This window comes from Tenebrio molitor, chromosome 5 (genome assembly GCF_963966145.1).
Source record: "Tenebrio molitor chromosome 5, icTenMoli1.1, whole genome shotgun sequence".
NCBI classification, from domain to species: domain Eukaryota; kingdom Metazoa; phylum Arthropoda; class Insecta; order Coleoptera; family Tenebrionidae; genus Tenebrio; species Tenebrio molitor.
In genome coordinates, this window is record NC_091050.1 from 1,940,700 (window position 1) to 1,967,915 (window position 27,216).

A 27,216-nucleotide genomic window follows, 5' to 3' on the forward strand; every position below is an offset into this window, starting at 1 on the left:
ATCGGGAATAATAAAAAAGAAATGTGTCATCAGACTTATGACGAGCTTTTTTCACGTGTCAGATGTTTTGTCAACGATCCATATTCCCATTAATGGCTAATGGGTGGTGTGGCTTCATTTTCTGCTCTGCGACGGATCACAACTACATACTTGAGTACGATGGACACTGACGGAGCCTCCCCGACTGAGAGCCCCAAGGGACGAATAATGAAAAATCTTTTTGAAACGATTTTAGAAAAGATTGCCTTGGCAAGAATGCGTTTCCCCAATCGTTTAACAAATTAAATGAACGATTTTGAAAACAAAGTTGTTCTTTAATTAAATGTCAAAGAAAATATTTTACTTTTACTTTAGTGCAAGAAACCAATAAAGGTAGAGAAATGTATATCTTGAAAAATCAATAAGGAATAAGAAATAAATTACTTTGTAATTTTACAACAACACATTAAATAAATTAAACGAAACAGGGCGAAGTCCAGCTCAAAAGCTGCTATGTACTCCATTTAACCTATGAGAAAATAAAAAGAGAAAGAAAAATAGAAACTAAAATGAAAAAATTAATATGGGTCGATAAATAATAGAACAGTTCGTTTTCTTTTATTTGTTAGTAAAGGTAAAGAAAAAGAAACTTTATCCGATGTTACAACAAATGGGTCAAATATCTAGAACTCCAAACGAGATCGTTTTGTGTAAACATGTACTTAGAAATACAAGGCAACCATATCTCACCCAACCACGTAAATGTAATTGCAGTTACTCTTACACATACAAAAATCGATTCCTTATCACTGTCTAGTGGATGTCTTACAGACAAGCCGTTGCTAAGCAACCACTCCGAACGCTCGCTTAAAAATATTTTTCGTTATTGCCCAACCCAAAGTGGCAAATTGTTTTTATATTAAAACTTGAGTTAAAGAAACGCTTCAATTTTTGGTGAAAACCTCATTAAAATCTGTTCAGGAATTCTGTAATTATAAGCGGACAAAGGGTGCATACATACATACAAATGTTGCCAATAATATATATGTAATTCTCAGGAGTGACGTTACTCATTTTTTCTGAAAGCTTGCAACAATTATTTTGGTTCTAATTTCCTAAAGCTCTAATCGATTAAGATTTTTTGGGGGTGTCGACTTCACACTTGTTTCTTTAGTAAAGCGTACCATGAGCAGTTTCTCTTTGCCAACGAGACGCGATCAAAGAGAATAATTAAGTTTCCTCCAGAGCAACAACAGATGAACTGCATACGTTCATTCCACGGCAGCAATAACCCAATGTATGTACTCCAAGATTTCCTATGGTGACGTTTCACTCTTTCCAGATACAAATTTATCTTGTTAATTTTTGTAACCCAGTTTCTTGAAACGTCGAAACAAGAAGCGAAAAGTTCAAAGTTGACAATTCACGCCTGATGAAACCGATAACGACAGGATTAAAATGGAAACGACAATTCCAAGAGTGCAACCTGATCCTCAAAAGACCAAATCCAATTAGCTGGCACAAATAATGCAACGTAAAAATGGCGCTCAACTTCGATTTGATCCTTCGCTTCGCACCGATGGACCTCACCATCGGCGACCTATTTTTACCCCGATGCACCCGTCGAGTCCTGATCGATCAAAGGACGAACCGGAAGCGATCGGCCGCAATTAGCGATGTTGTCTCGCGTTCCATCTTGCACGGCGGATCGGGGGACGCGTCGGAAACGCGACCGCGGCGTCGACGAGCCGACGTGCAGCAGGATTCACGCAGAATTCCTGCCGAGGTGATCAATATGAGCGCAGCGCATGCTGAGTGCCCTCCGGTGGCGGTTCAGTTCGGCGGCGGAGGTAGTTTCGACGCTTGCACGCTCCACTTCTTGCTCTTGGGCGAATTTTCGACGGACATGACGGTCCGACGTCACGACATCCTGCTGGACGGAACTAACGAGTCGAGTCAGTCTTGACGACCGAAGTGTCCTTTCTAAATCAATTTTTTAAATGTTTTTTGCAATTTAGTAAAACCGTCGATGTGACTGATCGGCTTGTGATGCACGCTTGCAACTGAAAATCGTAACGCACAACAATTTTTAAAAAGACAGTTTACACTACGGACAATTTGCTACATGAATTTTGAACTTTAGGTAAGTTTCGAACGCCACCCACTCTATTTATCTCCTTTTTATCGTTGCACGGGACTGGACAAATTGGAGGTGGCGGCTCGCGTTTTTGGCTTTTTTAAATTCTCGTTAGATTCACCCCTTCGCCGCCGCCCCCGATTACCATAAGCGCCCCGGAGCGACCGAATAAATCCACCTTTTTTTAATCTGGTAATTGGTAGCGAATTTTTCTGTTTTCCTTATTCTATTATTGATGCCAGTGGATCCGCGAGAGGGCGATTACTTATTCGGCGCTCTTATTTTTAACTCTTCATGAGGCAGACCGCTTTGATGGTGCTATTAACGGCAATTTAGTTATTGATTCGATAAATAATGTCGCTGCAAACGTGCGGAAAGCGACGGATTTATCTATTTCGGGAATGAATCAATTGGAGCACGAAATTAACTCGCCTGACAAAATATTTCTCTTGCGGAATCTTCAAAAACAATTTTTTTGACGGAAAACTGTAAACACTGGACAGGTCAGTTATTGGTATTTCGTTACTTGAAACTCGAGAAGATTACACTTTCCCGTCAAGTGTTGAACATAATCAGGTAATTATCTAATTTTACATTGTCTGGCCCAATTAGGGATAACCATCCACAGGTGGTCCAGAAAAATATGGAGCAACTCTTTTTACCTAAATTACCTACGAAGAATATAACCTTAGTATCTTAGAGTCTGGCATTGATTATTTAAACATTCAAAAACTTTTACATTAAAGTACGGTAGGGGTATTTTACAGCGCGAAAACTAGGTTCGAGGCGAAACCGAGGGCATGCTAGTTTGAGCTATTATCGGAAAAATAATACACTTTCAACAAAATGGGGCTCCGTCTCATCATGGGATTGTTTATTTTTTTTAATTTGACTCAAATTAACGGATGCTGTACAAAATGGACGTAAATAACCTTGAACAGTGACGAATTCGGTAGATTTCAATCAAACAAACAGATATAACTGATCTTAAAAATCAAAAACACTTGAACTTCAAACCTCACGGACATCACAATCGGCAACACTTGAAGAATCTACTTCTCGCACTTCATTTCTTCTGCTCCTTATTTCCATCCTCCTCAAAAAACGTGCTAACATCATCCACATGACATATCTTCGTTTCTTGCATATTTTACACGTCAGAGAGCAGCTTGCACGTCAAATATTTTTATGACTCATTCTCCTCTCGTCCCGAATACAAACGCCGACAGTAAAATTCTCTCCATTTTTTTCTTCTGAGCGCACCCAAGCGGAGAACTTCTTGCAACCGCATCTGTCATCATCAATTTTAAATAATCCTCCGTAAACACTCGGGAGCTTAGTGCTCTCTCCAGACTAAGACTGACACTTTGGAAAAGTTTACGTTGAATGTTTCAGAGGGGCTCAAAGTTAATTGTGCGAAGGTACTCGTGAATTTTTTTAGAGCAAATGGTGTTCGCCAGGGCTGCGTCTTGGGTGTTCGTCCGTTCAATATCGGTATTTGACCGGGACAAGTTGTAGTACAAGCTACGCAGATGGTGTAGAAGTGTAATCAATTTTGATGTAGTGCTCTGCTGGAAATCTCATTCTGCCAAGGATAAACAAGGGGTGGGGGTCCTAATCTGTACCAGACTAATATTTCAGATGTACTAATGGTTCACTAATTATTCTTTCATTACCCCAAAGTAAACTTTCCGGTTGGTATTTCTTATCCATATTCCATGAATTTTCAAACCAGTACAAACAAGTCTCTCGGTGAAAAAATTTCACTACTTGTATCAGTGGATTATAAAGCTTACAAAAATAACACTAAGCAGATAATAATTAGATAAATGTATTATTTCTGTATTAACGATCGATATTGAAATATTGGTCGGTGTTACAGTCAAAATTTTTTTCGCTTCTGTGTCCCACACTTCAATTATCAGCTCGTTGGCGTAACAAGTGCTAATGGATACACTCAAAATGTGCACTTTAGATTAAAAACTGAAGGTACTTCATTCAAACGGGACCGCATCTACGGACGTAAGCAATTTTTTTTTTTTTGTATTCTCACTTAACTGGAGGAATCTAAAATGCGTCAGATCTGTAAGAGCAATCTGGATAGTGATCTGAGTAGCAAAATCTGAAACATTCTTTTGAAACCATTTAGTTAAAAATCTCTCTCTTGATAGAATCTTTATAGATTTTTGAGAATAAGCTCCAGTAATTCGATTTTTGAACATTTGAAAGGCGAAACAATTTTAGTAAAAATTATTATTAGTCGATAAATTGGAAAATATTGCGCAAATGTATAGTAACGAATTGTTTCTTTTGTTGTAAAGGAGCTGGTTGGGGTCATTTTTTTTATTTTAGTTTTCTAAAAATTTTGAAAAGTAAACAGTGATCAAAATTATTCCCAGACGAAAGAAATCTGATTCATAAAATTAAAAACTTGTAAAGCAAAAGGAGATAAAAGATATAATCATTTCCGTTAGTTCTAAGCTTAGTTGATTGTCGCTATCGCTTAAGCAGGCTTAACACAAAAATTTATTTTCCGTTTGTCTAGATAACTAAATACCTGTCAGTTCATCAAATGCCAATCAACAAAACTAAAATTAATATCGACAGAAAAGAATGATTTATAAAAATAGTTGCTAGCTCATTTATTTTTGAATTTTTCAAAGCGTGCACCATCCAATCGTTTAATCGCTTAATAGTTTTATATTTTTTTTAAATTTACGAACTGTAATTAATTAAAACCTGTAAAGATAACAAAACAATAAAATTGCGAAATTGCAATAAAATAAAACAATGCTTGACGGTAATACAAAAAGTGACATAACACGTCTGCCACTAATGTCAATTGTTGTCAAGCGTCTAGATAAAAAACTAGAGTGACTTGAAAATTTTAGGAACGCGTGTCCTGCATAACATGTTACATTTAGCCAAGTGACAAACCGTTAACTTTACGTCATAAAATGCATTCTTTTCAGTTTGTAGTAATAGATATCAATTAGTTTGGAAACATAATTGACGAAAATAAAAGACAAAATGAAAAACAAAGAGCTTAATCACAAATTGGAGGTCAGACTTGGCAACAGCGACACTAGTGGCGGTTCATAAGCTGCAAGCTGCGACATACGGGAAATAGGTAGAATTTGAGGCAAAGCACTCTTGACTAGATTTTCATTTAGACCCATGCTGACGGGTTTTATTTTCGATTTTTTCGGATTGACGTTTGACACATATTTTTGACGATCACAAAACTGAGTACCTAAACACAAACAATTTTTGTCCAAAAATTCTTTTCAAAAGGTTTTAAATTTTTCCACTGACGTAAACGAGCGTTGTTGTCAAAATATACGTTTCACAAGGCAGTTTTCAACAGGTAAAACACATAACTCAGTCACAGTGTCAAAGACTAATCCCTCTGACGCAAACTATTTTGCGTCAACTAACTGTTATCAAACGGCAAAAGTTTTGTGAAATGAAAATCAGCGTTTCGATCTCATGTTATCAATCAATTTGTCAACATACTATTGAACATTATTTGCGGAAATAATCTGGCACAAATCAGAATAGTTCTGTTTGTCCTAAAACAGATTAGGATCTAAAAATAAAACAAGAATCTATTGAATTTGGCGACTAAAATTGAGATATTTCGACCAAGCGGATCAGAATTTGTTAAGTAAACGGAAGGGATAAAAGCAACAACCTGTGTCGTTAGCTTCTGGATTTTTTTGTAAAATAAATGTATACATTATGAGCGTTACAAATGTACAACATTTTGTCGAAAAACAGTAAGAAATATTTGTTTGAATGACAAGAGAGAAAAGTATATCGTTTCCTTGCGGGGGTGAAATTTAATCCCCCAAGGGAGGAGATGACACTTCACTCCAGAATAGCTATACAAAATGTTAAAGCTCGCTAAATCTATAAATGAAACCCATGCTTCTTCCAGGCCGGAGTGACTCTGGAAAGAGGCGGTTGGGTCCCACCTTTCGAGATGCAGGTCGTCTCGAAGAAGAGCATTGACGTAATCTTTTTTGTAGAGGGAGAAGAGGGGAGTGAACGAAACAAACACGTTTGAAGCGTGAACGAAAGTGAATTTCGGCCGGCGTCATCGATTTATCGGAAAGTTGGGACTCAACGCGACACGAAAGGAACCCGCTCAATGGCCGACCAATGAACGGGCGAACAAAACCGCAACACAACGCTTATTTATTAGATAAAGCATTTTATTACGGGTATAATTTTTCTGATATCTTCTTTTTATTGTCTAGAAAAAAAAACCTGAAAATGTAGATGAACATTTCTTAAAATTAGAATATCAAAGTAAGCACACTTGCCGTTACTAAGGTTGCGTTTTCACTACTTTTCTAAGAAAATCGTTCCCCAAGATATCCTCGTAGAATTTAAAACAGAACAAATGAATTTATTACCAAAAAAATCCAGAGAATATGGAATATTTTTGGATTTAAAAAAAATGGGTAACGGCAAGAAACGTCAAAAAATTACAGAAGATGACATTTTGATCTATTTGTCAAGCAAGATAAAAATATCAACCTGACGTTTTTACTTTAGGAGTAAAAATACATATCTACTTTTACTCTTTAGGAAAAAAAATCTCACTTTGAACCATAAAGTGAGGTACCTTGTTGAAAAAAAAGTTTTTCAAAAATGTTCAAATCTCCTAACCGGAGTTTCATCTAACAATTTGTTTAATTTTCTTCGCCGTATTTTTTCAAATTTTCTGAATTTAATATCCAACCAAGGCTGGTTATACAATAATAGAATCCTTCCGGTGATAACAATTACGTTTGTTCCTTCAACAGTAGATTCCTTAATTGTTCTTGATGGCAATTCGGTGTTTTTTGAGTCACTTAAACTTGGCCTTGTTTTCCACGACCTTGACGCAACCACTCACCACAAAACAAAATTTTTCACTGGAACCTTCCGAAACCGAAACCTTTAGTTTTCGCCTTGTTCTCAAAAATACAAAAATCCATTCTGAATAGTACAACCTGCGAGTGTGCGAGTGTGAGAACACAGTTTGACGTCGTTTCCGCAAAAACCGACGCGATCCCGTTCACGTGCGCCACAACAAACAAGTTCAAACTGCATTTGTGCATAAACACATTATCTGTGTTATTTATTCGGAGGTGAATCGTTTGGGGTCAGCCATTAAAGCTCCAGAGCAAAACGTGATAAGTGGCCGAAACGATGTCAGAAAAAATCGCAGATTAAAAAAAATCCCCCTCTACATTCCGAACTTGGACGAATAGGAGGGCTCCTTGTGTTATCTAATAATTCCCGTATTGTGCGGTTTATTTTCATTCGAAACGTGAAAGGCTAGCCGGCCACCTCGAGTGCCAGATTTAGTGTCTATATATTTTTAATCGTAGCGTCGTAAATTAGAGCGGTAAGTCGACGATAATTTTATTACGGGACCAATAAACGATAAAAGGGAAATAATCCGCACTCGATGCGTTTATTGTCTCTCCGAGAAAAAAAAATATATACGGCAGGCCTAGTTACAATTAAATGAAATATTTTTGCGTCGATAAAACAACAATTATTGCCAAGAAAACATAGGCTCGTCACGTGGTTTTATCTCCTCAAGTTTATTGACTCGTCTCGTCCGAATTGGTCGAAAATCGACATCTACAGGGGGATGCGAGCAAGTCGATAATAATTGACCCAATTAGGTGATTACCGTCATTTCCCAACAAAAACGGCGGAAACGTCTTAATTAAGTAATGGAAGCAAGGTTGTTCAATTACACCGAATTATCACGTCGAGATGATACAGGGTGACGCGAAAAACTCGCCGCTCGAGTCGACAATTAACGCGCGCTTAGTCGACACCTGTCGCCATTTTTTTCAATATCACAGCCAACTAAACCGGGCCAAGAGTCAAAACGCCAAAACAGTTTTATGAGAAAATGGTGCAATTGTGGAAGTCGAGGCGGTCTTATCGAAGACGAACAACTCGTCTGGCCCAATCAAAACAATAAATATTGAACGAGGCGATAAAAACAAACGATAACGAGCCAAGCGGCAGACATTCCGGTGCTCGTTGGTGTTGTTTCTTTTTTTTGTGTTGATAATCACTGCCAAAATACCGTCCGGTTTCATCTCGATTCGTCCGCATCAAAGTGTTTCTACTTACAGAAGGAGATGGACCTGCCGCACGACGACGAGGCCTCCAAGGATCCCGCGGTGGAGAAAGCGGTGCTGTCCTTCGACGAGGACGACTTCGAAGGTGAGTCTTCGTCCTGGAAAAGCGAAAAGCGTGTCAGGGTCACCACTGCGGCTTTGGTTATCCTCGTTTGTCGGAGCGAGGTGGAAATTTTTCGAAAAGTGGGAAAGATTCCGACGAGACGTGGACGGAAAAATAAACGACATTTGCATAGCTGCACGGCGAGTGCCGCACGTGCGGATTAAGAGGAATTTTATTTTAATAAGGATCAAGGAAGGAAAGTAAACGGTTTGTTTATTTAACTTCCGCGGTAATTGCTTTTGGAAGATGATAAAAGTTATCAGTTCGACTCGACGATCGCTCGATTTGAACCAACACTCGAGATTGGAGGAATTGAAATTCGATTAAGATGACGACGCAAACGATGGATCGGAATTTCCGCTTTCACGAAAATTTCCGTTGGTGTTATTAATCAAATTCTTCCAGCTTGTCGAGAATTGACATTTCGCCGAGAACGACGAGGACTCCGGGATTAACAAAATGTAACGTAATTAAAACTTTTTGATTCTCGTCGTTGCTAAAACCCAAATTAATTAAATGTAAATTCGGAAATTACTCGAAAACTTTCTGGAACTCTTAGTTTTGTCGGAACTTACCCTAATCTTGGGATGTTAAAGGGAACCTTGTACGTTTAATAAACATTCTTGAAAATCGTTTTAAGCGAGAAGAAATTATCAAAATCCAGTTCATTAAAAGTCATTCAATATCTAAAAAAAACTTTTTCTTACGGAAAGAGATTTCAAACATGAGTTTAGGCATTGTCAAACTTGTTATAAAAATGTGTGGGACTTTATTTTCAAAGTTAAGTCGTTAAGAAGAAAATAAAAAGCAAAGTTTTTTTTGAAGTAAACAAATTTTATGTGTTTGGGACAAACACAGAATGTGATGTGTTTTCATAATTTTTTTGCACCTGTACTATCAATAAAGAGAGTTCCAAATTATTTTTAAAAATTTATAATTATTAAAGTTTAAATTAATAACATAATTACATAAACATTTTTTAAAAATTGCATTATTTTTAATTTTCTTTCATAAAATTTTGTCCAATCAGATCGCTACCAAATTTGAATTTTAACCAATGACAACCGCTTGACAGTGAATACTCATGGACTAGTGCAATATTGACTAGTTACACTGTCATTTATTTGTCATAATTTTTTTGAAGGAAATAGTGATTAGTAATATGTGTACAAATGAGCACGACGAGAGAGAACTATCGACAGTCTGACATGCACGAGGGATATTTCGCAGAATATTTCCTAAAAAAAATGTAAAACACGCAGAAAAATAAATTTGCAAAGAAAAAAAAATGCATTTTTCTCTAATATTTCTCATCTCGTGATTTTCAGCCAATGATAGGCAAATGACAGCGTAACTAATATTCAGAGTAATCAACAAGAAAATAAATCAAGAGTGCTACCTCATCTTTTGTTTTATCCAAACATCTCTCTTAGCTTGATCGTACACATATGTATACTTGCTATACACAGTCGTTTTATTGGTTGCCTACCTCTCGAAAAATCTATTATTAAGTACATATTTAATTAAAATATAATTGTCCAAAATGTTACTACTGATAATCTCACAATAAATCAATTTTAATATTAAGATTTCATTTGAAAAATATGAAATTTTACGTTTAGAGTAGTTTAGCAATAATGAAATATAAATTAAACAAATACTACGTATCAAATAGCGTTTCAGCAATTTAGCAAATTTAATTTCTTTTTATTATAAAAATTAACTAATAAAGTAATTTTTGTCGAATATACAAAAAACTAAAATCACCAAAATATTTACCTTATGCTCTGACTTCCAAAAACGACTCTAATTAGTCTTTATGGCTTTAGATTCCTTTCATAAGTTGTACTTCACACCAAAAGTCTAATCTCGTTTTTGAAAAAACGTTTTTATTTTTATTTATGTGTTCATGTTTCGTTTATGTTTATACGCGTTCCATGAAAACAAGAATTCTTCTTTTTCTGAGTACAAAAATCCTCGTTCCTCAGTTTCCTCCAATGTTCATCATAACTTGGAAAACTTGATAATCATTCCAAAAGTAACAAAACTTATGAAACTGATACGCTTTAAGTTGATAAATTTAAAATATAAATTACCGAGGTGTACAATAAATTATGACTTAAGAATTGCGTCGCCGAATGATCTAAAAGTTACAATAATTATAAATTATATTTTTAGACCCAGAAAAGCGAGATCTGATTTAAGAGCAAACTGATATGTAATTATTGTAAATTATGAAAAATTTTAAAATTCAACATTAATAAATAGTAATTGATTTAATAGCAGAAAGACCTTGAGTCAAGTCTGTTAATATTTGCATACACATTGTAAATGTAGTATGTACTTATAATTAATTAAAATCACCGCACCTGTTTAATAAACATTTAAATAAAATTATACAATCAAGCCTTAAATCATAGTTATATTTTAATACGCAAGAAAAACTACTTAAGCGTAATCTGTGAATCAGCAAACAACGTAACTACGAGTATCTGTAATGAGCGTTCAAAAATATGTTGTCATCAGCTGTCATTCACAGATGTCAAACGTCATTTATTCGAAAGGTAGCGATCTGAATTATTTTTTTTTTACAAAAAAAAGAGATTTTTTGGTGGTACATTTTTACTTTACAATGATTAAAATTAGGTTATGTTTCCGAAAGAACTGTTAATGCATACCAACTAAAAGACGACACGACTTGCATTTGTAAACCACAGCTTGCTTAGGTATAAAAAAATTTGAACCCTCCTACGACGAAAATTTATCGTTTGAAGTTTATTTTTAAAAAAAGATCGCGACTAGATTTCAGCGGAAAAAACTAAAACTTCACAGTTATTAATTAGAAAACAAGATTGCAATTGTTGGCTCCGCATCTGACAAGTAACCAGCATTCCCGTTATTGTCAGAATAAATCTCAATTTTCTAAACCGCCAAATCTCTATTTTTAACGATCGTTTAATTTTGAATGATACGAAGATCCCACCATCAGACTGATACAGATGAGAAAATAACCGTTCCAAAACAATGAAACTTTTGATTGTTGTCGCGCTATAATTTACACCGAATCACTCTCGACAAAACAAACAGGAAAATCTTCGGAAAAATTTAAACAACCAGTCAAAATATTTTTCTCTCCGCCATAAATTAATTATGTTATTTCAACAAGTCGTTTGTATTTTATTATTTTATCGTTGCCAAACACTGATCTTGATAATAACAAGAACCGATTTATACGGCGCGATTTACATTTGACCCACACGAAGCCGTATCGATTCCTGTGGGGTTTTTACCCTCCTTCCCCTACGCCAATTCAACTCGGCAACACTCCCGATGCCAACAGAGAAACGCCGAACAAAACAAAACGTCTCAATTTTGCTCGACAGCACTTTTAGATTCCTTCCTCGGATCTTCCATCAATTATCCGATTATCTCGTTATCCGGCGAAAGCCGACCGGTGTCCGGTAACGAAATATTTCCTTTTATCGTTCCGCCATTTTCATTGTTTTTTGTGTGCGATCAATCACTGCATAATAACGTGGTGAAATAGAAAAATCGTCGATACGATTGGTTATCGATTGTACAGGTCTGATGGATCACGTGGTTTATCACCTCCCGAGGAATGTAGGACTAGGAGAGAAGTCTGGAATTTTGATTGTCAACAAAATTGATGTCATTAACGCTTTTGGCCTGGAACGAAGGCTGCAAAGGTGGGGCACTGTTATGTTGTTTTCATCATTTTATTACCAAATGAAAACGAAATGAAAACGATGTTGGTGGCATTTAACGTCGGTTTTATTGACACGATTTTAAGGAGCGCATAATGATGAAATCTGCATTTGCATAAAACAGTCATTCCAATCTGGTTAAAATAGCTATTTCTCTTATAAGGACGAAAAAGAAAATATTTCGGACGATTTGCTCGAAATTGCTGGACGAGGCAAAACCGAGTCCAGCAACAGCAATGAGTTCGAAATATGATTTTCATGCACATATCATAAATTATTTGTTAGTCAATTGCAATAAAAATACTCGTAAAAATTTTTCATTCCGTTGTCAAAGTGACGTTTGAACCATACTTAACAACCCTGAGTGTTGCCAGGGTGTTACTGACAACTTAACTGTTCTCATTCACTGCTTAACAATATGGCGGACGAAAAATATTTTTCGGCCTAGGACGAAAAATAATGCTTTGACGAACAGATGACGTTTTCGTCTAGATATTCAAAACGAAAAATATTACTTGATGGTACAATCGACTAAGAAAATGTTTTATTCAATAATTATTGTCATTACATATTATTATTGATCACTTGCTTTTGCTTTTTTTTGGAAAAATAATAATAAACACTTTTTTATTTTGCTTCAAACTTATTCAAAAAATATTCTCACTTAAAATGAGGTTTTTTTGATTCACCCGATATGTATTTCATGGAACAAAAAATTAAAAATCTGAAAAAGAAGTAGGTAAGTAAAATTTATGAAAAAAAAAAAAAATAAAAAACAATGAAATCAAATTTTATTATTTTCACTAGAATCTCAAGTTATTTACAAATTTTTGTTGTGATAGAAAGGAACCCTTGTCAAAAAAGTTACATTATTGTTATACAGGGTGTTTGAAAATTGCTAGTACAAAAAAAAACTGTGGCATCTGGAAGCCCTAAGAAATCCAAGAAACCAAATTTTAATTTTTTAAAACAAAAGGGATAAAGTAACCCTATTCCTGCATATTCTACGCCTCAGGCGGGGCAATATTTTTTAAACCTTGGTAACCAAGCGTGATGATCGTAGTGATAATGAAGGACTATACAACAATATGAAAAATTTATATTTTTTTGCAAGATCTTGGCAACCACAGATTGACAGTTTAAGAACATCAAATTTTTTATTTCGTTATTGCTTAACAACGTGAAGTGTCTTTTTAAAATACCTTAACTCAGTGGTGCACTAACAATTTTAACCCAATTTTTAGTAATTTTTATCTCGAAAACTAGAGGATTTTTATTAGAATTTTCTTTTGCCGATGACTTCAACTCACCATCACCAATTACCAGGTTTTTTTTGTACTAGCAATTTTCAAACAGCCTGTAGAAAAAAAAAATTACTTAATAGTTATTTACATTAGAGTACGGGATGTGAATTTTCCGGCACGACAACTGGTTTCGGGCACGATGGCGCAGCCGAGTGCCTGATTAGTTGGAGGGCCGGAAAATACGTCCCGTACGACATTTGTATTAGACTTTTCGGCTGACGAAAATATTAAATCTTTTAAAATTCAAGACTAATTTTATTGTAGAATTTGACATCGTCAATAAAGAATCGAATGCTGTGGAATCAATTCCTTGACGACCGTGACCGCTCATTTGTTTTTTTCCTAACAAATTATTTGCCGGCTAAATTTTCACGGTCGTGCTTCAAAATTTGATTTTGGTGAATTAATCGAGTGAAAAAAATGTCTAGTATATAATATAGAGTGAGTTAAATGTGACACCAGAGGCAGTACAACTAGTGGCAGGACTAAATTCTGAATTATTACCACAAAAATCGAAACAACGTTACATAGGACAATTTTTTCTCACGAAAGTATGTAATAACTATTCTTTAATTCACAAATTTTTAATAAACCATATTTTATTACAGACAGTTTTATTAATAGGTGTTTGTGGTGCCTGTCTCCGAAAGGAGTTATATACTCTGAAAATGGAAAATGTCAAGAGAAGATATTATATTGATAACTGACACAAAAACCAATATTTGTAGATCGTTTGCCATTACCAATCCAAACTGGGTTGAAACTGTGAAGAAATATATGGAAGTCAGGTTAAATTGGTATTAAAACAATTTAAAATAAAATTGACAAATATTTGAACCTTGATTGCCTTATGGACACAAGATTGAAGTTCCTAAAATGATTCGTGATGACTGATGGCCTTCCTTCAACATCAAAAACAAGATGTACTATGTTGCAGCTACAGCTCCTCAAACAATGGTGAGTTGTGTCACAAACTTCGATACAGTGCTTTAATCTACCGGGTGATCAAGAAGGACTGTTTAAGTTGGCAGTACAATTAAGAAAATTTTTTAATTCGGTTATTTATAACACTGCAACCGGATATGTTTTGTTGGTTTATTTGACAAATATCTGATGTAGGTATAGCATTAACAACGACAAGCCATCAACAACCGAAAGTTACTCCTGTTATACGATTTAAAATACAATTCAGTGTTACCAACTTAAACAGTCCTATTTGATCACCCCGTACTTGAATTTTTAGCAGTTCCTTCCAATGTAACCATCCAACATTGAGAATTCCATCATCAGTACCGTAAGAGAAGCACCAGTACAACATATTGACATTCAACCCAGAAGTAATAAAGCTGACAGTTACCAAATTGTTTCTGCATTGTTCTCTAAAGTGGAGAATTGTAACAATAATGTTTACAACTGTAATTTTACAAAATAAATTATGTTAATAATGTTGCAAATTATTAAAATGTCTTGTACTTAACCACTACTTCCTGGTGAAAACGAATCATCTTTCTTCAGGTGAATACAAGATTTTGGGGTTAGAATGTTTTGTAGATTTTTATTTTCCAGTTGCACTTTAGCACTAACAGCTAGTACTGGATAAAGTAGGTACACAAAACCATATATCAACTTCTGTGGTTTTGTTTTATTGTGCTATTTTGCAAATATTTATGAAATACCTGACAATTGTCAAACTTTTTGACATATAAAGCTGCCAACCCAATAGGTTGTATTTTCCCTGTTACGATTATTTTCTTTTTCGATCGATATAAATTAAACAAACACATTTATCGGAAAAATTATACAGGGAAATGTGTTTTTTTACACTAAATTAAAGTAACGTATGGACACTTTAATTTTAAAGTAACTGTGAAAAGAATAAATCAACGGTGTCCGCACATTTTTCCCGTACTCCACTAGATTTTTCCCACATTCCACTAGAAATTTTTGACATTGTACGGGAAATCGCACCTCCCTTGACCTAAAGTGTAAGGTAACGCTATATTTCCCAGATTGGGAGGCCGAAAATTAAATTCTCATGATTACAAAAAATAAAGACTAGCTAATCACACAAAACGACTCCTTTGGTAAAAATTGAGGGGCAAAAAATTTTTGTTTTACGAATTTTGCAAAATGTTAGAGAGAAAAGTTTTATAAATTGACGAGTTCTTCCACTAGTTAAAATTAACACACGTATTTCAGATACACCCTGTATATTTCAGATGCATACGCAATAAGACACAAAGATTACAACAAATCCATTTCTAAAATTAGATCGAAAAATGATTATAGTTTTTTACAGTATTTTTGTGGTTCTCATCATACATCAAATCAATTACAAATATTTATGTTGTTTGGCCCACTTTGAACTGCCAACTGTGATAGCATTGTTCGGTCAAAAATTTGATAATGTATTATAATAACAACAATCCATAGACTATGGATTACTACATGTCAACAGTGACACATTATACACATTGAAAATTAAATAACTATAAGGGCTACGGTGATGCCTGTCAGATAAAACTAAAATATTATCCGAAGCAGTTACTAATCCACAACAAAATATGACTTGTCAAAAACACAAAACAGTTTCCTAACTCTTCATAAATAATTTTTAATAATTTAATATCGTATTTTTGTGTAAACCCAATTCTCACATCACAACGAAAATCACTCTAAGTGGTTTATAACGCATCGATTTTTCCAGCCCCGTCAACAATAATAATTAGTGTCGACCAGAGTGCAAGCCCTTATCAGCAGAGTAATTACTATTTAATCAGATTTTATAGACAACAATCTACTAAGCCTCAAATTATACTGATCACAAGTTAAACCGATTAAATTCCGACGACACAAAACGCACTTTCATTCTTCCACCCTCGATTCGCTCGTTAATTCTTCGCCGCCATCCACCGCGGCAATCTCTCGAATAATGAAGCCGGTAAAACTTGAAACCTCGATAAAACTTGAAGAAAATCGCGTCTGGTAAATGTTATTTTTCGCCCTAACAACCCTTCAAACGACCGACCGAAACTCCGAAATCAAAGAGCCGGCGGCGACGTGACCTTTACGGTCCCACCCCCAGACCAGAAACCGTTCCCCGATAGTCGATTAATTTCTATACGCACAGACACTTCTCGTTCTGTTTGTTTTTCGTTAAAACCACCCTCTCGGCGCTAACGATCATTCTATTTACGTTTGTCTAAGTGGGGCGTATTGAGTAGCGACACGAGGCCGGATTTGGCGGCGCTGAGAGGCTGCCGTCGATCGTGGGGGTGCGATAAATCGGGGTTTATTACCGATTCGATTTGTCCCATTAACGTCACTTCGCGACACTTCTCTCAAGGGGGGATGTTTCTAGGTCATCGGGCGCACAGCGTCTTCGTCGGGGTGCACATACCTGGCGAGAGGAAACACTCGCACAGGCGGCACCGCCACCACCACAGAGACTCCTTCTCTGGCGCCGCCTCCCAAGACAACAGGCCCAGTAAGTAGCGCACGGAGTGGCTTTCGCCCGGCACCTCCGCCAAACTAATCTTCCTCTTCGTCACCACTTTCTCTTTGTTTTATTTTTCTTTTCACTTTACCTTCCTCATCTCTATTTCTCTCTGACGCTTTTCCAAAATCCTCTGTACGAACTGAGGCATATTAAACTTCTCCTCAATTATTACCGTTATTATTATTATTTTCTTTTTCCTCTGCACCCTTGCAGATGGCGCATGATTTATTATTATTTTACCAGTTTTTGTTTCTTTTTCACCGCTCACTGTGTGTCCTTGGCAGGCACGCCCCCGTCCCAGCGCGTCCAGTTCATCCTCGGCGAAGACGTCGACGATGAGAAGCACGAGAGCCACCCGCTCTTCTCGGAGATGGAGGAGTTGGTGGTGGAGGGCGGCGACATGGAGTGGAAGGAGACAGCCCGATGGATCAAGTTCGAGGAGAACGTGGAGGAGGGCGGCAACCGGTGGTCGAAGCCGCACGTGGCCACCCTCTCGCTGCACTCGCTGTTCGAGCTGCGCAGCCTGATCCTGAACGGGACGGTCCTGCTGGACCTGGAGGCCGGCTCCATGGACCAGATCGCCGACCTGGTCCTGGACAACATGATCAACAGCGGGAGCCTGACCAGCGACAAGCGCGACAAAGTGAAGGAGGCGCTGTTGAAGCGCCACCGGCACCAGCACCAGCGCAAGAACCACGTCCTGCCGCTGATCAGGTCCTTCGCCGAGATGCGGAACCACTCCACGTCGAAAAGTAAGTGATCGGCGGGGCGATCCGTCCTCGTCTGGGGTTGTGAGATGACAGGAATTGAAATTTCAGGAGGATGTGTTAGTTTAGTTTGTCTTAAGCCGCAAGGGGACGAAGTGCGAACCAAAAGACAGAACGATGTGTTGATTCCAGGTTAAGTAGTTGCGAAAAAAGGCTTGTTTGCTTGGGATTGGGTGGCGGATCTTGTACAATAACCATCATCATCCATTGCGCGTTTTGTTTTGTTTTTGAGGCTTCCGGGGGGTACACGCGAAGAATCGCGTGTGCCTTCGCTGACCTCTACTAACTGTTGCAACTGTAATTTGTGGTCTCCACAGCCGAATATGCGACACACGTGCAGGGATTCACGACGTGGTTTACCTTGCATCATCCTGCCAAAGGTTAGATACAGGATGTCTTCGATGTGTGTGCTCTCTGCTCTCAGAATCTTGCACTCCTCTCAACAATCCTCTATTAGCACCTTGTTGCCTAGTCAGTAGACGATCTATTCATTTTATTCTTTCTACGTTTGCGGCAGGCCTCGACAGCCTCTACAAATATTCTCTTCTGTTTTGTGCTTTCAGTCGAAGAGCACACCTTCAGCGAACACACATCCGAAAGATATCTGACGGTACCTGGACAGGGTAAACACACTTGTTTCTCTCCTTTTTGATTTATTTTATATAAATCTTGTCGGGATTTATGTTCCGCGAGCATGTCTGTGCATGTCATCGCCATCCGTCAAATCTCATTTACGATGTTTTCTGTCTGTTGATTTTAAGTTGTGCGTGCGGATGGCTAATAAATCGCGACGTAAACTGACACAAACACCACACAAAATCTTCAACGACGAACGCAGACCCTCAAAGCTTCTACAATTTGGTCTTTGATGAAGTTGAACGTTTTAGGCGAAAGGAGTCTTCAATGTCGGATCTGATTCACGAATACGCGGTGGAAAATCGCTCCTGGCATAAAATAGGTACAACGAGATTTCAACTCTGACATTTCGTGGAATACATTAAATATTCCAATTTCACAGAATTGATACAAAAGTTTAGAAAGGGATCCGACAAAACAAAATGGGGATTCTTGGTTAAATAATGTCGATGACGTGACTTGTCAACAGGTTTCTACTGTAACATTTCAAAAAGAAATTGTAATGTTCGAATAACACAGGCGAAAGAAAAAGACTGAATTCAAAGTGGTATTGCTATTCTTGGTAACAAGGATTTTACTCTTCTGTTAATTGAAGCGGAAAAGTACCGAGCTCAATGTAGCAGAAAAATTAAAACATTTATATGCAGAGATGTCTGCTACAAATTTTCTCACATAAAAATAGATGAAAAAGGTTGCCTGGAAATGTAAGAAAGTAACGGGCCTTCAAATAAATTTATATTTTGAGCAACCTATGGAAATTCAATTGTTTGCAACATTTTTCCAGCGTAGAAAAACACAAGAAATACCTGACATTTTAACGAAATAAAATTAGGTTAGAAAATATTTTTAATTTTTGTAGTGCATTTTGCCTATTCTCCCTTCACGGAATATAACAATGTGAAATTGGGAAAAAGCTGACTACGCAACTCCGGAGAATAATTGGCAAAGGCGTAGTAATGATTTTTTGCTGGGATGGGCCAGATTTTAAACCACAGACAGATGATACATCGATATTGCAGATGTATCTTGTTTTTAATGTGTATTACTTTTATTTATTCTGGGGTGGACCAGAAGAATTCTGGGGTGGACCAGAAGAATTCTGGGGTGGGCCGGGCCCACCTGCCCCCCCCCCCCCTTTGCTACGCCCTTGATAATTGGTTACCTACAAAAATTACTTACACTGTTAAAAGAATTAGAATATCTCCTTCGCCTACTCTAAATATATATTTATTTGAAGGCCCGATAGATATCTGTCAACTTTATTACAAAAAAAAGTTTGTTTTTGAGAAACATTAGGTGTTTCTTTAGTTGTTTTTTAGATAAATAGTTTTTTAAAAAGTACTACTTCACACCACCATAAAAAATATTTCACTCGATTCTCCTCTTAAGTCTGTTTATTTTACAATAACTTTAATATTTGGAGGACGACCGAACTTGGGCTCAATAACTTAGGACTGCACAACAACCAAGTTATTATAGTTAAAACTTTGTTAGTAATTTGTTCGTCCTACATTTTCTCTACAAGAACTTCTTCAAATTAGTCAAAATATTTGTGAAACAAACACAAACATTGAGTTTATTAAAATTCACTTGAACGACTCGTGTTTCCTTTTTTGCCACAAAATTAACAAAACAAAATTATAAATCACAAATGGTTTAATACGAGGTTTTAACTTTAACGCAACTTGTTCATTACCTACTATCTACATTAAAACTTTGATAAAGTTGAGAATTATACGTGAACAAAAGCGTCTTTGATAAGAGAATTTGAATAATGAATAACAAAAAACTTGATGCTTACAGCGAATGACATTTCGAATGTAACAATTTACAGAATATGTTAAATAGGTACTTTGAGCAAGTTCCAAAGTTGCAAAAGAGATTAAACATCAGATTTAGATTCTTTTCTAAAAAAAATTTACATTAAATTAAATGTAAAATTTGCGAAGCAGCATTGTTTGGTTAAAATACAGTTAAACTGTACCTACTAATGATCTGGAAACAAATTACCTACTGATGAATCTTGCAAAGGAGAGTTCGTTAACTACCGAAAATTTACCTAAATACCGGATCTTGGACCTGAACCTGATTTTATAAACCTTCTGAATTTAGCGTCCTCTTTTAGCAAGTACTTCTAAATGATAATTTTATGTTACGATTTTGCAGTCGCAACGTATCCAGGCGGTCTTATCCATTTGTAACACTTTTAGGTTATGTTCAAGATATGCAACACAAACAACTCCCAAGATTTGTCGTGCATTTAGCATAATTTATCTTGTGTTCAATCATGCACTTGATAAATCGTGTATAATTTGAAAATGTAACGTGAGGACTGACGAAAATTTGAAAAAATCACATAACCTGACTTTTATAAGTGAATCAGCACCCGACAAAAGAACGCACTTTCCGCCATTAGATTACCGCCCAAAAAAAGACAAATCGCATTAAGGAGTTGAGAACTCACCCCGGACGCCGCCCCACGACGAACACGAACATCCCCTTCTATCTTAAGATCAGCTCGCACAAAACTCGTACCAACCTAACGACATTTCATCCCCATCGATGTCACCGCTTTTTTTCTTTTTTTATTGCACGCCCTGCCTCCTTGCACCATTTCCTTTTCTAAAACCCCCCATCGTACAGGATCGGACAAGCCCCGCATCCTGAAGAGCGCCAGCAACGCGTCCATGAACCGCAACTACAGCACCAGCGACTTGGGCTCCATGAACGGAGACCTCCCCCATCACAACCTGCACTTCATGCGGAAGATCCCTCCGGGAGCCGAAGCCAGTAACATCCTGGTCGGCGAAGTCGACTTCATCGACAAGACCATCTCCGTGTTCATCCGCTTGAACTCGGCCACCAATCTGGGAGATCTGACGGAGGTGCCGGTCCCCACCAGGTTCCTGTTCGTGCTGTTGGCGCCGGTTTCCGCCTCCACGGGGTACCACGAGATAGGGCGGGCCATGGCGACGCTCATGTCTGACGAGATCTTCCACGAAGTGGCTTACAGAGCGCGGAGCACCAGTCACCTCCTGGCCGGCATCGACGAGTTCCTGGACGCCGTGACCGTGCTGCCCCCCGGCGAGTGGGACCCGGCTATCAGGATAGAACCCCCGGCCGCGATTCCGTCGCAAGAGGTGCGCAAGCGCCCCCCGGAGAAGCAGCCCGAGGAGCACGACGAAGAAGAGGAGGATCAACGGGTGCGCGAGGAGTCGGGCTTGGCGCGGAGCGGGGTTCTCTTCGGCGGCCTCGTCAACGACGTCAAGAGGAAGATTCCGTTCTACTGGTCGGACTTCAAAGACGCTCTCGCGATGCAGTGCATAGCCTCTTGGATTTTCTTGTATTTCGCGTGTCTCTCGCCCATCATCACGTTCGGGGGGCTGCTGTCGGAGGCCACGGGGCGAAACATGGCGGCAATGGAGTCGCTGATATCGGGGTTCGTGTGCGGGATGGGGTACGGGTTTTTCTCGGGCCAGCCGTTGACCATCTTGGGCTCCACCGGACCCGTCTTGGTCTTCGAGACGATAGTCTACGACTTCTGCATGTCCACCGGGTGGGACTACCTGTCCTTCAGGTTCTGGATAGGAACCTGGACCGCGCTCATTCTGCTGATTCTGGTGGCCATCGATGCTAGTGCTCTCGTTTGTTACATCACAAGGTTCACCGAAGAGAATTTCGCCACCCTCATAGCTTTTATATTTATATACAAGGTGAGCGGTCCCGAAGCGTCTCCGCGCGTCCAACTCTCCTGTTGCAGGCTGTCGAAAATGTTGCCCTTATTGGTAAGAAGTTCCGCCTCAACACCACCGGATCCACGGCTTTTGACTACAATTGTTCTTGCACCGCCAACCAAACCATCCAGGTCACCCATCCGCACGTTTCAGACTGGAACTCCCTCAACAAAACCTTCTGCGAGGCCATGAACGGCACCATGGAGGGCACCGGCTGCGACACCCCGACCTACGTCGCCGACGTGTTCCTCATGTCAATTCTGCTTTTCCTGGGGACTTTCCTCCTGTCCGTCGAGCTGAAAGACTTCAAGAACGCTCTGTTTTTCCCGTCTAAGGTCAGTACCATCCTCGCCGGTTCCTCCAAAGACTTCTGTCCCCGCAGGTCCGTCAATTCATCAGCGACTTCGCCGTCATCATCGCCATCTTCTCGATGAGCCTCCTGGACTACGAGGTTGGCATCCCCACGCCCAAACTGGAGGTACCGCACGAGTTCAAACCGACTCTGCCCACGAGGGGTTGGCTCATCCACCCGTTCAACGGCAACCCCGTCTACTCCATATTCCTGGCGCTGCCCCCAGCCCTCCTCGGCACCATCCTCATCTTCATGGATCAGCAGATCACGAGCGTGATCGTCAACCGGAAAGAACACAAGCTGAAGAAGAAGTGCGGCTACCACTTGGACCTCTTCATCCTCGCCATCTTGATCCAGATCTGCTCCATCATGGGCCTCCCGTGGTTCGTCGCCGCGACCGTCCTCTCCATCAACCACGTCAACTCCCTGAAGCTCGAGAGCGAGTGTTCGGCCCCCGGGGAGAAGCCCCAGTTCTTGGGGGTGAGGGAACAGAGGGTGACCCACATCCTCATCTTCTTGACGATCGGCATGTCCGTGTTCCTCACCCCTCTGTTGGGCCACATCCCGATGCCTGTCCTCTTCGGCGTTTTCCTGTACATGGGGATCGCCTCCCTCAAGGGGTTGCAGTTCTTTGACAGGATCTTGATCATCCTCATGCCGAACAAGTACCAACCGGACTACATGTTCTTACGACAGGTACCGCACCTCCAGTTCCGCCTCTTCTCGGTACCACCTCGTCTTTGTTCCAGGTACCCATCAAGCGGGTCCACCTCTTCACCATCATCCAGCTGGCCTGTCTGGCGTGTCTCTGGACCATCAAGTCCTTCAGCACCACCTCGATCCTCTTTCCTCTGATGCTGGTGGTGATGATCGGCATCAGGAAGGCCCTGGACCTCATCTTCACCCGGCGGGAACTCAAGATTTTAGACGATATTATGCCGGAAATGACAAAACGAAACCAGATGCTTAAAGATGATGAGGTGGGGTGTGGGAATAAGTTTGCACGTTTCCTTCTAGGACCGAGGTTGATTACGAGCGAGTACAAAGAGAAAGATGGCGCTGATTGCGTCTTGAACAGTGCCAAATTAGATCAATGTTGATATCAGTACCAATAGTGAGAATTTTCCAAATTTTTTACTGCAGAGCGTCCGTTAAAAATTCCAAACCATCGTCAGTTGTTTTTTATGGTCGCTCTGTACACAACTAGTGATCAGAATCCTCCGGATTTGACACGATTACTCAAAAAAATCTATTACACTTAAGTAGGTAACAATTGCCTCGTTTTGTTTATTTAAACGTAATCATCCTGGCAACTGAAAGAATCATGTCTCAGCAACACACCATCCACGCTAGATGCATTCCACGCTTTGTCCGACTGTTACTGTTAAACAATATTTATTTATATGCAGTATTATTGTTTAAATAAATTATATGTTACGTTATCGATTCCGTTATTTTCTATTTGTTTTGCCGTCATTCACACTTTTCTTTTTAAGACAGCTTGGCCATCTCACCACATTTGCATTTGCATGTAAGTACTCTGTTTATTTTGTAGAATACAGAATTCACACTTGACACGAATGCGCTTCCCGCTCGGCGAGTTTAATTTGCTTCGGACGAAACATCTCTGGCAAATTAAACCCAACAGGGGGAAATCGATAGATCGGGGTGCTCCCATGGGTAAAGAAATTAAACGTTCGGGGACGGCTCTGAAACTTCTGTTCGATCTAATTTCGAACTGTGTCGATTCGAAAGGTCAAAGGTGTGTCTGGTTTAGTGATAAGGTGGGAAGTGACGGGGCCAACACAAACGCAAAAACTTGTTGTGTTGGGTAAATTGAAAAAGTTGAGGATACGTTTTTCGGTTAGTGTCATTTGAGGACTTTTACAGGACGCTGAATTCGAGCTGAACTCGGCCCGGAGCCGTGAAAGACGAGGACAGTGTAAACTTACAAGTGTACGGGGGTTTAATGATACAATTATTCTTGTCACCACTGCGGAACCGCTTACTTAAATAGATTTTCATTAAGAGTAACGCATTTTATTCATACTTTTACCACCTCCGTGTAAGGTTCTTGCAAAATAAAAGAAAAACGCAAGAGAACACCTAGCATCTACCGATATTGGTGGTACTACCACCAAGACTTTTTTCACAACAACGCTTCGTAGGATGAGGAAATAAAAATTTGCCAACAAATGTCGGTTGGCAATTGATGGTCCTTATTCTGTCACATATACAGGGTATTTCACGAGTGATAATGAGTCCGGCGGAATTGAAAATGCAACCCACAATACATATCCAAAGTTAACCACGAGAAAACAGGCATGATCCTGATTTATGGCGAATGTAATAAAAATGCTTCTGGAATCGCGCATTTATGCAGACAATAAACGTTTTTCCAAAAACTCTTCGTTTTTTCACAATTCCATAACTATGTGTTGTTTTTTAAATCAAAAAACAAATATCCACGTTAACTTTGGAAAGGTACCTATTGTGGGTTACATTTTCAATTCCGTCGGTCTCATTAAGTCATCATCACTCGTGAAATATCCTGGTTACAGAATGGCCGTGCAAAAAATTCAAATGAGTTTATTTCTGGTGACGTGTGTCAGTATCATCACTCCGCCCTCAGCCACTCCCACTTCAATTAAATTAGACCAATGAAAGGAATAAGAGACTCAGGGAGCGATTGCGATCGGCGCAAGATGAGGTTGTCATGGCAACGGCGCAAACAAGGTTGCTACGGTCGCATCATAGTTTCACGCTGAATTTATCTCGGCATTTTACGACGATAGTGTGCAACACCTCGAGTAGGTGGTGTAATTACTTGTGACCGTTAGAAAAGTCTCGATAAAATTGAGATTTTTTTTCCCTTCTTCCCTTTATTGTTTTTATTCAAGTCAACGACTTTTCTTTCTTACCATTTTGCTTTTTAGGTGTATTATAATACCTAATTACGACGACATTTTTGTTATCTTGCATCTTGTATTAATTACCTACTTAATTTATATTTTCAATAAAATAAGTTTTCGACGACTCGATTTGCGTCGTAAATGTCTCGCATCTACCAACGTTGCCTCTAAATCAGCGTTATTAGCTCGTAAAGTGCCGCCTCCCGTTCTTCAGTATTATTTAGAACCACTCAATGTTTTACGTCTAGAGCGTGAAAAGGCGGAGGCGTTAGTGTATTCCACTTAGGAAAATAATTTTCGTCGATCGATAGTCAATATCGTTACTTATTCAGTTGTAATCGTGTGTGTTTAGAACGATTCAGAGAAAGGACCGATTGAAATCGAAGCCGCCGGCAATCTGAAAATTCCTTTGGCTAATGGAAACGTAATGAACATACCGCTGTCGGCCATCAATATTTCGGAGGAAGTCAACAAAACCGGCATCTGGAAACAAGTCAATAAGACCAACACGAGACCTAACGAAAAGGAGAAAAAGAAAAGTCCGATCGGATCGGGGTAACGCTTCAAGTTTCTCGAACAATCGCTGAAAAAAGAGAGTGCATTTGTTGGATAACAATACAAAGAAGCATTAATTCATTTTTTAAAAGTTTAGATCTCTACTCTTCTGGTTTTCTTTTAAGTGAGAATACCAAGAGTTTCTTCTTTTTCTTCTTCCCTCTTCTATCCACTTTCTTATTTCTTTCACTTCATTCATCTTCTTTTCTTCACTTTTCCATATTATTAAGAATTAGAAGAGAAATAAAAACAGTGTTTCTTCACACTTTTTCTCCTTTCAGGTGTACAAAAAAAAACATTTTCTTAACATTTTTGGCCAACAAATTTCTGCACGATTTCTCGGCGGTTGAGCTTTCGTGACTTTTTGTCTACACAGAGTACTTTGCAGGCGCTTCAAGAAGAAGAAACAGAGCAAACGAGAGGACAAACAGCGCGACGAGAAAGCCAAACTGGAAAAGCGATTGTCGACGATGAACGAAGAAGAAGAAGACGAAGGCATCACGATTAAGGTGACGGATACTTCTCTACACATATAAACACAAACACGAGCACTTAACATTTTACCTCTTGCACGTAAATGTAAGTATGCACTGGTGTTCACAGAAAAAAGCTATCTGTGTTGTCTTTTGTAATAGACAAAATTTATAGGTGGAGCGTTTATAATACTGTTAAGAGAGTAGAGAGCACGTATTGTAGTTTAATCTGGAGATAACAATAAAACAAGTTTCTATTCGATTCCCTCGATTATTGTCCTGTTGCATCCTTTGCATGTTTCACTGTTTGACGTACGTCGAGGAAAATGCAGCGGACGAGAGAGACGCTTGCATTTTTCTTTTGGATTGGAGATTATATTCTAAAGGGAAATAATTTCAGACTAACCTATTACAGTGCGAACAGTTTAAAGATATGCCTCGGAAAGAGAGGAGGAAGAGCAAACAAGAATCTGACGAGACGCATGTCTGAAGCAATAAGCACACTGATGTAAATAATGTCTAAGTAGAAATCTTCAATTTTTGACGCATTAAATGTTGCCAAATTCCAACATATGTATCCCGTCGTTATATTTTGGAAATGAAACATCATTTTTTTAAACAAATTATTATAAACAAGTATTTGATGTACATTCAGAAATAAATGTTTAGTAAGAAAGCACTTTCTGAGTATCTTTTTTTGCAATTTTCTCGAAAATTACCCAAGACCAGCGAAAATAGTTTCGCCTCAAAATACGCATCGAAGCGAAGAAACCGACGGTGCCAAAATCGTCGCTCCATTTGGCCTGATAAGGGGACTTTTGAAAGAATCTAAGAAACACCCTTGCTAAAGAAAAGTTTTGGATGAATGTGTAAAAACTGATA

The 27,216-nt window shown here is 38.7% G+C and overlaps 1 protein-coding gene and 2 long non-coding RNA genes across 10 annotated transcripts; 2 read left to right on the plus strand and 1 right to left on the minus strand.

Moving 5' to 3' along the window:
• Positions 1–1,836: 1,836 nt before the first annotated feature.
• Ndae1 (Na[+]-driven anion exchanger 1) lies at positions 1,837–27,013 on the plus strand. Of its 8 annotated transcripts, XM_069049433.1 has the most exons (13): positions 7,165–7,517; positions 8,269–8,359; positions 16,768–16,893; positions 17,190–17,657; positions 17,724–17,804; positions 18,236–18,295; positions 20,952–22,021; positions 22,069–22,377; positions 22,425–23,090; positions 23,144–23,374; positions 25,659–25,861; positions 26,250–26,370; positions 26,735–27,013. In XM_069049433.1, the coding sequence occupies exons 2-13, from the start codon at positions 8,275–8,277 to the stop codon at positions 26,822–26,824; spliced, it is 3,510 nt and encodes a 1,169-aa protein (XP_068905534.1). In that variant the 5' UTR covers positions 7,165–7,517; positions 8,269–8,274; the 3' UTR covers positions 26,825–27,013. The 8 variants fall into 8 exon arrangements, with proteins under 8 accessions (XP_068905529.1, XP_068905527.1, XP_068905533.1 ...); XM_069049428.1 differs by lacking the exons at positions 7,165–7,517; positions 18,236–18,295; positions 25,659–25,861; positions 26,250–26,370; positions 26,735–27,013 and adding an exon at positions 1,837–2,122 and having other exon boundaries at positions 23,144–23,840; XM_069049426.1 differs by lacking the exons at positions 7,165–7,517; positions 18,236–18,295; positions 25,659–25,861; positions 26,250–26,370; positions 26,735–27,013 and adding an exon at positions 3,980–4,138 and having other exon boundaries at positions 23,144–23,840.
• LOC138132093 (uncharacterized) lies at positions 8,366–14,851 on the plus strand. Its single transcript, XR_011159978.1, has 2 exons — positions 8,366–13,957; positions 14,015–14,851. It is a non-coding gene; the product is annotated as an uncharacterized lncRNA (long non-coding RNA).
• LOC138132092 (uncharacterized) lies at positions 13,959–15,433 on the minus strand. The gene is made up of 2 exons (XR_011159977.1): positions 14,885–15,433; positions 13,959–14,819 (listed from the first exon to the last, which is right to left on the minus strand). It is a non-coding gene; the product is annotated as an uncharacterized lncRNA (long non-coding RNA).
• Positions 27,014–27,216: the final 203 nt, after the last annotated feature.